Below are 16,019 nucleotides of genomic sequence, written 5' to 3'. Positions count from 1 at the left end.
TAAGAAATAAGAATAAAATATACTTTAGAGAGAATGACTAAATTGAATAAGATACAAATAGCTGGTGACATATTTTAATGGTAGAATATATGGCTAAAACTAAGAACATTTATTTCCCTTATGTTATTTAAATATTACTGTGTTCATGCAAGGTAAATTGCCCATGTTTTACCTTGCTGTGGTTTTACAACTTAATTGCTTACAGGTATACAGGAATCTTTTTTTCCAATTGTATTTTTATTTAATGTAATTCAGTAGAATTTTATTGTGTCTCCAAGTTTGAGCATATGATAAGTTTTGTGTTTTCTGTACATATTGCTAGTTAATTCAATGTGGCAAACATGATTTTTTTTTTAAAGGAGAATAGAACATTTCATGCATTGTTAAGAATTTGTTGTGCTTTATGTAGCATTAAAAAAAAGCCACTGAGCCCAACCCAAACACAAGAAAGCAATCAGATGTCTTCTTCCCTAAACAAAATTTCCATGATGGAAGAATAAGGCACATCCAGTTTTGGCACACTGGCCACTGAGGCTTTATCATCCTATGAAAATCTATTCTCTCTTGTATGCAACTTTTTCCTATGCTAAAAAAATTCTAAAAATTTCCAGATGCCCTTTTTTTTTTAATAAATTTGAAACCATGGGAATGATATTAGTACAATGAAAGAGACAATTTGGTTTTCAGCTTTTATTTAAATCTGTGTATTTCTTCCAGAAATGTTAGTATAGCTGTGCCTTGAAGGAAGGGTCTTATATATGACAGAGGGTAGGTTTTGCAGCTGATACTGCTCAGAGTTATGGTATTGGAGCTCATCTTTAAAGTTATGTTGCTTGTCCTCCAATGGACAATCCCCTCAGCCTCTAAAAGCATGAGCCAGCATGATACAAGCCACAGTTGCTTGTATCAGTCTGAAGACAGAGCATCTCTTTATTCTGCTGCCTCAATAACCAACCTTTTCTGACCTCCAGCAGCACTGACAGAAAGGCAGGAGGCAGAGAACAGCTTGGGACAAGGGGAGATGAGCAAGTAGGGAATGAGGAATCTGGAAGATTTTGGCTGTTTTGTACTGGGTGCTGATAGGCAGTAAGGGGAGTGAAAGGGGTGAGTAAAACTTCCTGGGGATGATGAGAAGTCAGGAGCATTCAGAGTGGGACACTGGACATCCAGCCTTAGCAATGATTTTGCCCTGCAGCAAGTTATTTGATTTTACAGCTTTAATCCTCTTTTAATGCTGTTCCTGATTTGTGACACAAGTAATGGCATTCCTCTGAAACTCAGAATTCAACTCCTCTCAGCTCAGTGTCCTCTGGGTGCAGATGAGTAAGTCCCAACTCCAAAAGCAGCATTGACAGTGAAGCTGTCACTGCAGTAGTTTAAAATACATTGCGTGGTACAGCTTGCAACTTCCCAGACAATTTGAATAGTCTGCAATTACCCTAAATTTAACCAGACGTTGTCTGGATCTTCCAGTGTCATCCACAGTAATGAAAAATATCAAAACTGTTTAACAGGAATGAAGTTCATCTTCATTTTCAAAGGTGCAGAAATCTCAAGTATTTTCCTGTGGCTGGGAGCTGCACATGTAGAGCTGGCTAGTTGCCTTCAGGTGAAATCTGAACTTGAGGAGTTCTGAAGTACTTGGTTAGTTTGCTCATTAATTTCAGCAGTTCTTCTGAATTAATTTCCTTTCTGGGGTAAAAGGAAAACTACTTAGAAACTTTGAGGGTGGCAAGGATTGGTTTTGCATGCCTGGTGTCAGACCTTTGGCACATGGGGCTGCAGAGGTTTGCTTTTTGTGCAGACACGAAGAATGGGTGAGGGTTAGCACTAATTAAAAATTAGTATGAGACTTTTAAATTGTGTGAGACTTTGTTCTTAAGCGTTAGGTTTTGAAATGTTTAGAGATTTATCCCTACTGATTTACTTTCCCAGCATAAAAGAAGAAATGCAGCTGTATTTTTAGAGGTAGCATTGAGTGGCACAACTGTTTTGGATTCAGCAACTTTTTAAAAATAGCATGAATCAATACTAATTCAAGACACCAAAACACTTGTGTTTTGTCAGGACAACTGCTGCTGATATTCCAGGTCAAATCACATACTAAAAGAAGAATATTAGAGTAAAAGCATATAGTTTTAAAAAGTGCTGCTCTTATTTTGTGGCTTTGCCTTCATTACTATTAATTAATAGTATTTCTTCAGATTTTTTCCTAAGAAATTGTAAAATACCAGTTAAGATTCTTCTCAACTCTATCATCATAATTGCTTGGGGGGAGTAGCTGGTGGAGGGAAAAAAGGAGGAGTAAATGGAAAGATTGGCTCTAAGGAGAGGAATTGCTGTTTTTGCTGTTAAAACATCTTTCCTGCTTTTTGCAATATCTTGTTTTTCCTGCCTCTCTAAACGTAGAGGAGCTCTTTTACAGAGCTAAATGCCAAGTGAAGTTACTGGTGGCACATCTAAAGACTTAGGAGATTCAAGAGCCAATATTAGGCTGTATTGTAAGCTTTGTGATCCTGTGCTTGGAGAACTAAGCAGATTTGGAAATGTACATGAACAGGAAATTGTTATAAGTCAGAAATAGATCTACCTTGTTGCCTTCTACCTGTGTGCACTATTTCTTATTAATAAAATTTGATACAGCCAGTGTTTTCTGACTTGCAGCATTCATTATGAAATACAGCATACAATTGCTTATACAAGTGAAAGCAATTTTGATACTTAATTTTTTCTATTCTCCTGATATATAATTACATATTAGTGAAGTTTGATTTGGTTGTATATAATAATATAATAGTATTGTAATAGTAATATAGTATATAATAATACATATGTATATGTATTATTTAAGATTCCAGTGAAAATTTACAGGGCCCTTAATGACCAGTATTTTTAAAGGACTTGGCAGTAGAGTTGTTCTGAGTATTCCAGCAGAATTTATAACTTGTAATGTTGATGAATTTTCAGGTTACACGGGTAGTATTGTTGTGGGTGAACAATCACTTCAATGATTTTGAAGGAGATCCTGCTATGACTCGATTTCTGGAAGAATTTGAGAACAATTTGGAGAGGGAGGTAAGAGTGAGGGTTTTTTTCTGACAACTTGGGATAACAGGGAATAGCCAGGCTGTTGTTATATATAACATACTGTGCTTTTCTCTTATAGAAAATGGGTGGACATTTGAGGCTGTTAAATATTGCTTGTGCTGCTAAAGCGAAACGAAGATTGATAACATTAACAAAGCCATCTCGAGAAGCCCCTTTGCCTTTTATCTTGCTGGGAGGGTCAGAAAAGGGATTTGGAATCTTTGTTGACAGTGTAGATTTTGGCAGCAAAGCTACAGAAGCAGGCTTGAAACGTGGAGACCAGGTATGTAATTTTAAAATGTGTTCCTCCATTGCCTCTCCCCTGGCTTTTTTTTTTTTTTTGCTTCCTTTCTCTTCACTACATGAAAATTTTTCAAACTTGTTTGAATTTTAGATATTGGAAGTGAATGGTCAAAACTTTGAAAACATTCAGTTGACAAAAGCCATGGAGATCCTTAGAAATAACACTCATCTGTCTATCACTGTGAAAACCAATTTATTTGGTAAGTTTGTCTGCATTGTTCATTCTAGTTTTGATAGAGATCTAATTTTTTTTTAATAGTTTAAAATAGTTTTGTTTGAAACTCTTTTGTACTGGAGAGAATAGAAAAAGCAAACATGAAGGTCCTAAAATATCTTTGTTCATAATGGCAAAGAAAAATTTATGAGTAGAGATTTACATGAAGGGACTTCCCTCTCACAAGTGTATGTCTCTGGATTAAGAGGAACTATTGTGACCATGTAGCTCGAACTTTAAAAACCTGCTTGTATATAAAATGTTTAGTTTTCTCTCAAGAAAGAAGCCTCTTCAGGCATTCCAGCTGATCAGTGGTCTTATTCTGTCTGCTGAATTTACTTGTAGTTTTTCAGCCCACTCTGTGTAGCAAGCCTAAGACTATTACAGCCTTTCCTGCCAGCTAGGTGAAAAGATTCTTGCTACCCTGTGTATTTCTTCTCTACATATTTCCCTCCATTGTACAAGTACTAAAGTACACATGGAAGAGTTTTCGAGCAGCTTCAGGAGCTCAATTAGCATCATAAGTAATGAATATATTAGGGATTTGGTTTGATTTTTTTACCACTGGGTACTTGGATTATTTACACAATTTAGTGATGTGTTCCTTGAGTATCTCTTTCAGGATCAGGTTCTTCATCACATGTAAGTAGGACAGAATATCACCACAGCACATCACTGTACTACTGAAGATTTAAGTTTGCCTAGGTTATCTCCAGAAGTAATTGGTCAAAAAATCTTAAAAGCTATTGGTCAAATCTATTTCTTTTCTTTTTGTTTTCTTTGCAGTAAAGATTCTAATATTTCAGTTGTTTCTAATAATTAGAGACATTTCTTAATGTATCTGGATATGCTTTTTTAGCCGGATGTTCTTGTTTCTCTATGTGTAAGTTCTGTAACTATCCTCCTCACACTGGGTTTTGAATCTCATGTGTTGCTTTACTCTGTTAAAGATTGAACTTGATTTCTTCCTTTCTTCAGAAGTGTTTTTCTAATTTTTTTCTATCTTGTGGCTCCAGTGCAAATACTGAAATCAGATTACGGTACAGTCCCAGTGCAGTTACTTTCTGTGTATTGCATGCAGGATTTCTTCTCCAAAAATCCCAAAAGGAGTTTCCTTTTTTCAACAGCATCTTCTTATCTTTACCTAATTTCTGTCTCCAGCCTCTAAGTCCTATTCATTAGTACAGTTATTGGCTGGGTTTACTCTCCTCCACTTTAGTGTCTTCAAGCTTTTGAAGTCTCTTGGTAATTTGTTGTACCTCTAGATATTAGAGAATATTAAGGACAAAATTAATGAATAACAGTAATACATAGCCCCCTAATACTCATCCTTAGTTAGTTGCCGTTGTTCGTATGTTTTTCTACAATTCCCTAGTTTTAATTATCACTTTTTATTTATTAATCCAAATCAAGTCATCAGAGGATTTTTCCATTTATGTATGGAGAGTTCCTCTTTGACACTCAGAATACATGACTTGCTCTCCAGTTCAGTTTTGTATGATTTATTTAAATGTATCAGGGGTTTTTTGAGGCTCAAAGTTGCAGTAGAAGAACTAATTTACAAATTTATCACATATTTCTGTCTCAGAGATGACTCTTTGCTAGGGAGCTGAGGGAGAATGAGGGGCTTTTTGGTATTTCTGGCAGATGGATACAACAGCCCTGTCAAGCATCCGAGGTGTCTCAGTATGGCTTTGTTGCTGTTTTCCTTTTTTGATGCTGTTGCTAATAATTTCTTGTCTATCTGAAAGCTTTTGTTGCTGCCTCTCTGTTTAAAACTTCCTTCTCATTTTAATTTTTTTGTCTCACTTTTGTGTAATGTGCTCTTTTTATACATGCTGCTATTCTGCAGAAGCCTTTGTCCTTGGACTGAAAAGTCAAATCCCTTCTGTTGATACCATCCGTGTAACCATGTGGGCACCTGTGGATTTCTCTTCTAGGCTGGGCGAATTAACTGTTTTTCCTGATTCATACTACAGAAAATGAATGTTATTTTTAAAAGCAAAAATGTTTTTGAAGTCTTATACCTAAATTAATTTATTGCTGAAATGGACAGAATAGCCTAATGTTTTTTTTTTAATGATTAATATTGAACTGGTCAGGTGCACAGAGCTTTCTTTTACATTTTTGTCCTTTTTCTTACCTCCCTTTTTCTGTCTTGTACAGTTTTTAAAGAACTCTTAACAAGGTTGTCAGAGGAAAAAAGAAATGGTGCTCCCCACCTGCCTAAAATCGGTGATATTAAAAAGGCGAGTCGTTACTCCATCCCTGACCTTGCTGTTGATGTGGAGCAGGTAATAGGATTAGAAAAAGTAAATAAGAAGAGTAAAGCCAACACAGTTGGGGGAAGAAATAAGTTAAAGAAGATACTTGACAAGACTCGAATCAGCATTCTGCCTCAGAAACCATACAAGTGAGTTTATTTCCTCCTAAATATTTCCTTTGCATTAAATTATAAGAATTCCTAATGATCTTATAATTTGTGATTATACTTTTTTATTTATTAATACAAATCATGTTTATATCTGAAAAAATATCAGAAAAAAACATTCTGAATATCTGAACAAGCATAGGCTGCTAACAGTGCATCTTCTGACATCAATTTAGATGTATTTTTTTCTTATAGATCAAGTAATGACCAAATACTTTTTTATGTCATTTTCCTTTTTCTTTTAAGAGGACTGTTAAATTAAACTATTTCAGAATAGTTCTGCAAGTAGGTTACTTGCTAAGGGTTGGTATGAGCTAAGATTTCAATGTATCCACGTTCCAGTGGTGTATAAGAATTTTTATATACTGCTGTAAGGAGTGTGAGGTTAAAATTTTAACTTGGGTTCTTTGATAGAATTGTGTGTGGTTTTTTATTTTATTTTTTTTTAATGAAAGCAAAATATGCTATCTGATAGCTTTTATTCTATGAAGACATTTTAGAAACAGTGTTCTGAAAATTGCTGGCAAAAATAGAAGAGTGAATTTTATATGATATTATGGGAACCTGGTTCTTGGCCAAGGCAAATGGTATTGATGGGGGGAAAGCAAATGGTAGAGGGTAGTTGTGTGATGAGTTTTCTCTTGCATTTTTCTTTCCTGTGTCCCACTAGGGAATAAACTATTCCATGTAAATTAAAAAAAAGACACTTGTGCTGAAAATGCAGGGCTTTTTTCCCTGCCATTACTTAAAAAATTTGCTTAACTGATGTTAGATATTGCCTACTAAATGAAAACTATTCTGAAAATTATATATAGAATTTTAGGGATAGATTTATTAAATTTATATAGACTATTATGCACAAATAATGGCTGTTTCTTGAATTGATGGCAGTACCTTTCCAATAGAGGAGAATCTGTAAATACTCTGTTTGTGTTGTTTGTCTTTAGCATGTTCTCCTTTATTTAACTGGTTTTGCATGTTTGTTTCTCTGATGAGCTGTGCATACTTAGGTCTTTCTGCATTAGTCACTATGGTTCATACCATTTGCATAAAATTTTCGTGTTGATTTTTTTTCTTTATGTTCTTTCATTTTTACACTTTTTCTGTGCAGGGACCTCTTTGGGTAAGATTCAGAAAAACTTGACCTATTTTATTTTCCTCTGGTAGCACTGCTTTATGTGTTATATATAGCAATTCATCTGCGAAGCCTGTTGACATTCAGTTGTTTTTGTCTGCACAGTTTCTGCATAGAGATCTGTAGCTATAGACTTCAGTGTTTGTGCTTTTCTTTCCCCTATTGTGTAAAAGCATCCGTCTCATTCTTCCTTTTAATTACTGGTGTTGAATATATTAAGGGACTTTACCTAGTTTCACGATTTTGCATGTAAGAAAATCAAGAGGGGTGGAAAAGCTGATTTACTCTTTAGTTAAAGTAGGTATTTAAAGACTTCATGACTCAGCTGGTTTAGGAGGTGAAACTGTCTACTGTTTTTTGAGTTTGAAGACTGCAGAAGGTTCCAGTGCCTTGAGGATGTACCCAGACAAAACCAATCTTTAAACCAGAATGAGGTCGCTGTTAGAGGAGGCTTGTCTGCTTCATGAGATGTTAAATCAGTACCAAAGATGAATCAGTTTGAGCAGGAGATAATGCCTTCCTTCAGTCCTGCTGTTTAGTTCAATAAGATTAAAAACCTCCCAAACTGAGCAAACAGCACCATTTCCTCTGCAGCTACAGGGAAATCTTCTCTTCACTGCCTGTGAGACATTTCTTGGGTTCCAGGTACAATCTGCACTGGAGCTCTTTGTTTACTTTTCTGACACAGAGTGATTTTGTGGTCTGTAGACTCAATTGGTCCAAAAAAGGATTAAACACAATTCCCACCTCCCTCTCTGGTAAAGTTCTGCCTGGTCCATAGAGCAGCATCCCAGGCAAAGCAGCCTCTCTCCTCTGTCCTCCTGTCTCTCTCCTCCCTGCAGCCCTGCAGTGGGGTGCACAGGATTTTGTGTTCTGAGGGAAGCAGCATTCAGATAGTTCTGTCATTTCATTATCCCTTCTACCCTGTTTGTCATTCAACAGGAAAGTTATTTCTTAGTTAATGTGCTGTGTCCCTGCATGGCAGATGCATACAGAAAGCAATATAAATGCTGCTTCCTTAACACCACAATCTTCTTTCATTGGCATTATAAAAATATTTTACCTAACAGTAGATCTTCATGGGACCTGGATCTTTTTAGTGTTGCTCTTTTTATCTGATATTTCTAGACTTCATTACTTGTTTGCATAGGTTAGAACTCAGATTCTAATTTAAGTTTCAAAAATAGAGTAGACTGAGTGTTAAGTAAATGATTTCCAATTTCTTATATGAAGATTTAAACTCAAACACAATTCTAAACACTGTTTTTGCTTTTAAATCTAACATTTTCAGAGTTGGTCCACTTTACTGAAGCTGCCTCAGTCATAACACACAGGATAGGTATAAGATTATATAAACTGGCAAACTGCAAAAGGAATGCATAATGCAAGTGAAACTACTAATGTAAGATTCACACTGTCTTAATTTGATTTGAATTTAGAGAAAATACTGTTGTTTGCAGTATTTATGAAATCTGGTATGTAGTTGTTTAGAACCACCTGAAAACATTTTGAGGTACTAGGGCTGCAGGGTTTTTTGTTTACTTTCTTTTTTTAAATGTGGAGTGGTTCCTGCTTGAAGGACCTGATATTGATTGCTGGCAACTCTTTTGTAGTGAAAGACTTACTTGCTTTTGGTTTAGCAGGAAGGTTCTGTGGGCTGAGTAGGTTATCACTGCTTGTCACAGTATTTTGTGCTTGATGGAAGTACAAAAATACAAATGTTCAGATTCACCTTAACTTCTGATTAAGAGAGAGTCCTATATCTGTTTCCAGTGGACTTGAGTGTTTCTGTCACTCTCATGGCTTAAGGTTACAATTCATAAAAGTGTTCTGGTAATACAGAGTTATCTGGTTTTTAGAAGCAAAACAGTGAGAAAGTCCAAACACAACACAGAGAGATACCATGCATTGCCTTCTCAAAAGCAGCTGTGTCCGTGTCATTAAAAATGTGTCTTTAGTGCTCAGACACTGTTCTAGCTTTCCAGACTACTGTTCAATTCAGGGCACTTAAAGAAGTGGTACAAGAGTGCACAGTGTAGAGTTATTCATCAGGAAGCACAAAGGGATATTGCTGCTGTAACAGCTATCAGGGTAATTATCTAGCTTTTATTAATTCTGTTTAGGTTTTCCAAGAGTGGATAGAGACAAAGGTTTAAGTGCCCAACATTAGGGTACAAGTGGTCGTTTGTGTTGCATCATTTAATTTACTAGACTGGCTTAGTTGTAATGTTTATAATCTGGTTTATGCTTTATTTAAATTTGTAGATACAGATTTAGACGTGCTTGGCTTTTAGAGAGGCCTTGCCTATACTTGCTACATTTTTAATGCTTTTCACTTTCTATAATGACTGCTATTCAACATTTTACACCCTCTGAGTATTTTATTAAGGGTTTTGATCTGTATATTTAGAGAAAAGTTCAATGGCTGTCTCCAGCTCTATGTCTTGTGGCTGGTGTTCTGCTTCACGTTATTATGAACTCAAAAGCAATAAGCAAATTAGTGCCTACTATAACATGATGATAGCTCTGTCTGAGATCCATCTAGCACTGCTGATCTCCTGTGGGACCCTGCCTTCCACAATTTAATGGATAAAACACTTCACCTTTATCACAGAATACTTTATTTACAGCTGCCAGGTACTTTGCAGTGGATACTTCTAGCACCCAAGTGTGGATGTTTAGCTTAGCCTTACCTGGTATCATTTCAGTCACACAGAGTGGAGAGAAACTCAGAGAAGTGATATAGGGTGGCAAAACCAAATTATCTCAAATTTTCCTCTCTCATCTGTCTGCTGAAAGATCTTATAGCTTGGCTACAATATATCACAAACGTAGTTGCAAATCCCATCTCCGATGGAGTAAAAAAATCTATGAAGTCCAGGCTTGAAAACAGCACTGAGGGGCAGCAGTATTAGTCAAAGTTTGGGTGATAGGATGGTGAGGTGTATACCACCTATTGAATGAACATATTGGTTAAAATAATTTAAAAAATTAGCCTAGCAACTCCTCAGTGCTTAGTGGTGAGGATCTTCTGGCAGTGTGAGCAGGCAAATTGAGTCACTCTGAGTGGACTGTTCACAAAGTAAGTCCTGTTTTCTGGAGAAGTTTGACTTCTAAATAGCAATTTCTGTGTAAACAATTGAAAGTATAAAAATGCAGCAGTAGAGACATCACTGCCATCCCTCTAATATAGCCAATCTCTGAATGTCTGTAAGTCCTGATTTTATTTCTTTCTGGATACAGTGACATTGGAATTGGCCAGTCTCAGGATGACAGCATTGTGGGACTGAGGCAATCAAAGCACATTCCTCCTGCTTTACCTGTCAGTGGAACCCTGTCATCCAGTAATCCTGACCTGCTGCAGTCTCATCACCGCATCTTAGACTTTAACACTACTCCAGGTAAGGATCCTTTTCTTATTGTAGTTCCTAACCTTTTAATTTCCTCTCATAGTTCAGGTTTTTTTGTTTTTTATTTTTTGTTGTGTGTGGATTTGTAGAGTCTGAAGAGGCATGTGAGTTTTTATTAACTGTTTGCTGTCATAGAAAAATTAGCCACATATTCATGCGTGTGGATTTATTACATCTGTTACAACATACTTTACCCACATATAATAGATGTCTGTTTTTCATGCATGCTGTACACAGAGTGCTTCTTACTGACTGAATATTCTTGGTCAGTAAAAACCTGTTTTGCTTGGTATTTTATAATTTGCCTTGGTGGATCATTGTTTTTAAGACTGCAATATTTTCAAATGGTGTAGCAGATCATTAGCTCATAGTAAAGAGAAAGGATATTGGGCTGGGACACAAAATTTGTATTTCAGTCTTTTTCTGAACAGACTTATATAATTTGCACTACATTTGTAAGGGACAGTTTTAAAGTTTCTTGTTAGTCACCCTGCCCTACAGCTGTATGCCAAATTCTTTGAATATAAAATCCCTTTCTGAAATAGATAAAAAACGAACACATTTTGAGAGGATCAAAGCACGGGAGAGAATGAGGGAGAAATAGGGGGAGACCATGAGAAACTTGAGAGCCTTATCTTATAAAAATGGTTTAGCTGGAGCTCCTGGTAGGGTTGGGATTTGGGCTCTTATCTGGCTGCAGGAAGGTTCTTAGTGGGAAACCTTTCCTGAGTTAAGTATCCAAGCCTTTGCTATTAAAATATAGCTTCTGGAGCAGGATATAGTGATGGTAGCTCAGCAGACACTTGGTTATTTTGGCCTAATCTTTAGAGAATTACTCAAAAGTAGAAAATTCAGTGCCCTCCTAAGACTGAGGTGTTTCAAATATTACCTAAAGGATTAGCTAAAGGAATGCTGCTGAAATATCAGCCTACACAGTGACCAAGTTGATGCAACCATAGTGCTTGAAACAGTGATATTGAACATTACTTCATGTCAGGTGTTTTAGGGCTAGAGGAGATTGCAAGGAGGTGGTTTGTGCTTTTTCCCCCAGTGCCTAAGATTGATCCTGAGAGACTTGGAAGGTGGATAGTTTTTTTGTATTTTCTCCAGTGACTAGCATCCAACACCTTGAAGCTATTCTTTATCAGTAAGAGTGTGGTTTTTCATCAGGACCTTAACTGTAAATAGGAAATGGATGAAAATTCCTTTCTCTAGCTTGCCACTTACCTAGACCAGACAGTTCTAGGTAATTAAAGTGCTCATGCTAACTGCAGCAAGTGGCCAAATTCCAGAGCTATGGGCATTGCTGACTCAAGCAGCTCAAACAAATTTCCGTGAGAAGGAAAGCCATTGCAGGCCTAAAGACCTTTCATTTACAGATGGAGTTCAGAGAAGCTTAATAAATTAATAAGGTTCAACTGTTTGCATTTTGCATCGAGGGAAGGAGCTCAGTATGATGTAATGCCATCACTCCAATGCTTTAACAATTTTTCTGTGTCTTTGTAGAAAATGTATTTCTTCCTCATTAAAAAAAAATTGTTGTTTTTGTTTGGGTCGGTTTTGTTCGGGTTTCTTTTTTTTTTGTTAAAATTTGTCTGAATGTCCACACGCTGAATATTTTGACAGTAATTCTAAGGCAATTTTTCTTTTCCTGAGTGGAAAGGAAGGAAAAGGGGGCTTGAAATGGAAATCATAAACCTTAAGGACTTTAGAGATGGCTGCATTGTATATAGAAGTGTTGAATTATATCTCTATATATTTCAAGACTTGAAAAAATTAAAGCCTGCAGTTTAAATTCCTTTTACTACCTTGGTTTAAATTAAAGATGGAAATGGAGGCAACTTGCAAGAAATTGAATGCACTGGAGGAGAAAGAGAAATGGGTAGAGCAGCTGTCCTTTGAGGCTTTGAGAAATATCCCTCAGGATAAAAAATAAAACAACTTGCTCCTTTTAGAAGAGTAGTCTTTGAGGAGAAAGTGTGAACAGCTTGAAATCTGCAAGGAGTCATTTTAGTTTCCCTTCTGATTGGATCAGGCTGTCTCAAATATACTTTTAAAGGTTTATTTTTAAAAGTTCAATAGCACTTTGATTTCTCTTTTCTTGTGCTGCCTTTGCTATTTGATTGGAAGTCAAAATAATAGAGTAATGATGAACTGCCAGTCACTGGTATTTTTTCTTTCCCCTCACAGTCTTTCTAAGGGAATAGATTCCTATCACACAGCATTGCCTTCTTCAGCCTGCCACTCCAGTTTCCCTTTTTGAAAACCAGTGAAGGGGGGTGATTACGATTCTCTTCAAGTGTTTTATTTAAAAATTAGTGGGCTGAATTACTTGCTACCCTTGCTATAGCTGCAATCATTTTACTTGCCAGCAGACGTCTGTGTGTTCTGTGTAGAGCTTTTCCTCTCAGCTCTGATCGGTAGGCAGCCTGAGAAATTGGGTGCTAAAATGCAGTGCAAAGATGGGACTCCTATTTGCTATCCTCTGCATTTCTTCATATTGATTTCAGTGACCCAGCAGAGCAGGTTATTTTCTTGTTGCACAAAACACTTTATTTCTAGGGACTGTTAAACATTTTCTCACCTTGGTATTGTTTACAGTAGCTTCTCAACTTCACAGCATTTCTTTGGCAAATATTTCTGTAACAGCAAGAGGCAGCAAGATCTGGAGAAGGGTCTGGTTTTTAACAACATCTCCAAAAGCCTGTGTCTTTGGCATCTGCCTTCCTCCAGATATCAAAAATGTAGAAAATATTTCGGAAGATATTCTGCTCTGTATCCTTCTTCAACTAATTACTGAAGGAAGATGGGTCAGTGTAGAGTTGGTGATAAAAGGCAAAATTGGCTTGCTGGTTGTGAAATATTTGTGCATTTGACTCAAATGCTTAGGAAAGGCTAAAAGCTGGCCTGTAATGATATCCTTTATGTGTAACTGATGATATAATCAAACAGCATTAGTGTGTTCTAGTATTAGTGCTTCTCAAGCTGCAAAAAGCTACTGTGAGTTTCAAAGTTACAGGCTTAGTTGCATGAAATTTGAAAAATAATATATTTAAGCCTAAAAAGCCTTTGTGGCATGTAAATGAACTCATATCAGAGAGATTCATCTTAATGCTTTCCAAATTATTATTTTGGAAACATGCAAGAGCAGTGGGGAGGTGTTCAGTTCTGTTCTTTTGTCACAAGATTTCTGCTGCTGAATAGATCTTTCTGTAGTAACTTGAATACATGTTATGCACATTCAGGTCTTGTCAAAAAATCTTCTAGTTGTACTAAAGTGAATGTTTTCACTTGGCAGGTTTTTTTCCACTATTTTTTCATCACAGTAATTTCAGAAGCCTTCATTTAGATGGCTTCTTGTTATTATATATTTTCTTGCTTGTATGACTGCTTTTATATAAAAAAATTAATTATTTTTATGAAGAAACATATTAAAGAAAAATGAGTAGATGTCATGCCTCACAAAACTAGAAAAGCTTATTTCTATCAGAGGGAAGAAATTAAATTATTTGAAATACTTGTCAGTTAAAAATACCTGAGGTTAAAAAACCCAGTGATGAATACTGGTATAATTCCATTTATCTTTTTTTTTTTCCTAATAATACACTGATAACTACTAAAAATCAGTGGATCAATGGGTTTGGATTTCAATATATTCATGCTCATTAGTTTGTCTGTCCAAACTTTGAAAATATTATAGTATTTTGTATTATTTATAGCCTAACTAGCTGCTTTTCCTGGATGTTTATAGAACTAGTTTTTACTGAAGATATTCTTTATCAGTAAGAACCTAGCTTTTCATCAGGACTTTTACTGAAGTAAAAACTGATAACACTAATAATTAAACTCAATGTGACTTGCTCATTCTTATACCATTGAGTTTTTATTTTTCTTTGCTTACTAATTGCATGACTTGCTTGTAATTTTTTTCCAGACTTACCAGACCAAGTCCTGCGGGTTTTCAAGGCAGACCAGCAAAGTCGCTACATAATGATCAGCAAGGACACCACGGCGAAGGAAGTGGTCATCCAGGCCATCAGGGAGTTTGCTCTGACTGCAACCCCTGATGCCTATTCACTGTGCGAGGTCTCTGTCACACCTGAGGGCGTCATCAAGCAAAGGAGGCTCCCTGATCAGCTCTCCAAGCTTGCTGACAGGATACAGCTGAGTGGCAGGTAAGATGGAGACTGAGCTAAAGCTGATGATGCCAGTTTATTAAGTTAAAATCTTGTTAAAGAGTGTTACTTAATTATTTCATGTTCTGTTTCTTTGCAACACATTGCTGCTTATGCAATGTCTCATTAATACCTAGGCCTGGTGAAGTTCATTTTATTCTCAGATTCCAACTGGATCATTGCTGTAACTCTCAGCACTAATCTGAGTATACTATATCTATATTATATCTTTTTCTGAATTTTGTTTTTACAGGTATTACCTGAAGAACAACATGGAAACAGAAACTCTTTGTTCAGATGAAGATGCCCAAGAGTTATTAAGGGAAAGCCAAATTTCCCTACTGCAGCTCAGTACTGTTGAGGTGGCTACCCAACTCTCCATGAGGAACTTTGAGCTCTTCCGTAATATCGAACCCACGGAGTACATAGATGACTTGTTTAAACTCAAATCAAAAACAGGTTGCACTAATCTAAAAAGGTTTGAAGAGGTGATAAATCAAGAAACCTTCTGGGTGGCTTCTGAGATTCTGAGAGAAACCAACCAGCTGAAAAGGATGAAGATCATTAAGCATTTCATTAAGATAGCGCTACACTGCAGAGAATGCAAGAACTTCAACTCGATGTTTGCCATCATTAGGTACTGCCCTTTAATAATTTTACTTCTAAGTAAAAAGCAAAGTCTTACTTTGGTCTTAAAAAAAAGTACTTAATAGAGTAAACCAGTTTATTCTGCTAACATCAACAGTCTGCTTGGCAGTTTGCTAAGGAGGGCATTTTCTGTAATTTGAAATGTTTGCTGAAATATTGTTTGAAATGCTACTGTTACGTAATTACTGCTCAAGATGGTGTGGCAAGGTGAACATGGCACTAGAGAAACTAATGCACTTATTTAGGGACAAATACCAAAAGAAACAACAGGAAAACCACACAATTGTTGCAAATGAATGGGTTAATTTCCCCAAAGCAGCTCATTTTTCTCTTACTGCCCAATATCTTAAATTCATTCAGCCATAATATGTTGCATTTTGTTTTCTTTGTATCAGCATTTTCTTTCATGGAACTCTGAAAATAATCAATGACAGACTGTGATGCCCTAATATAGTCTGTAAATAAAGATCTTGTAATAAGAATTTTAAAATGTACTGAAAATCTCAGAAAACCTTTCTTAGTTTTGGAATGAGAAGGGAGGGAGAGAGAAAACTCTAATGTCTATGTTTATACACTTTCTTTAAAACCCAAACAAAAACAAACAGTCCCCCTATAT

At 36.2% G+C, this 16,019-nt stretch overlaps 1 protein-coding gene across 8 annotated transcripts in view; it reads left to right on the top strand.

Moving 5' to 3' along the window:
* RAPGEF2 (Rap guanine nucleotide exchange factor 2) overlaps nt 1–16,019 on the top strand; it is a 185,509-nt gene that overhangs the window by 152,917 nt on the left and 16,573 nt on the right. For all 8 annotated transcript variants that reach the window (XM_064710756.1, XM_064710757.1, XM_064710758.1 and 5 more), the window contains 7 exons: nt 2,968–3,075; nt 3,167–3,370; nt 3,482–3,590; nt 5,771–6,017; nt 10,414–10,571; nt 14,515–14,755; nt 15,009–15,392. In XM_064710756.1, coding sequence (XP_064566826.1) covers nt 2,968–3,075; nt 3,167–3,370; nt 3,482–3,590; nt 5,771–6,017; nt 10,414–10,571; nt 14,515–14,755; nt 15,009–15,392 — 1,451 coding nt within the window. The remainder of the gene's footprint in view (nt 1–2,967; nt 3,076–3,166; nt 3,371–3,481; nt 3,591–5,770; nt 6,018–10,413; nt 10,572–14,514; nt 14,756–15,008; nt 15,393–16,019) is intronic.

Source organism: Zonotrichia leucophrys, chromosome 4 (assembly GCF_028769735.1).
Source record: "Zonotrichia leucophrys gambelii isolate GWCS_2022_RI chromosome 4, RI_Zleu_2.0, whole genome shotgun sequence".
Classification (NCBI taxonomy): domain Eukaryota; kingdom Metazoa; phylum Chordata; class Aves; order Passeriformes; family Passerellidae; genus Zonotrichia; species Zonotrichia leucophrys.
This window is presented reverse-complemented; position numbering and strand designations above follow the sequence as displayed.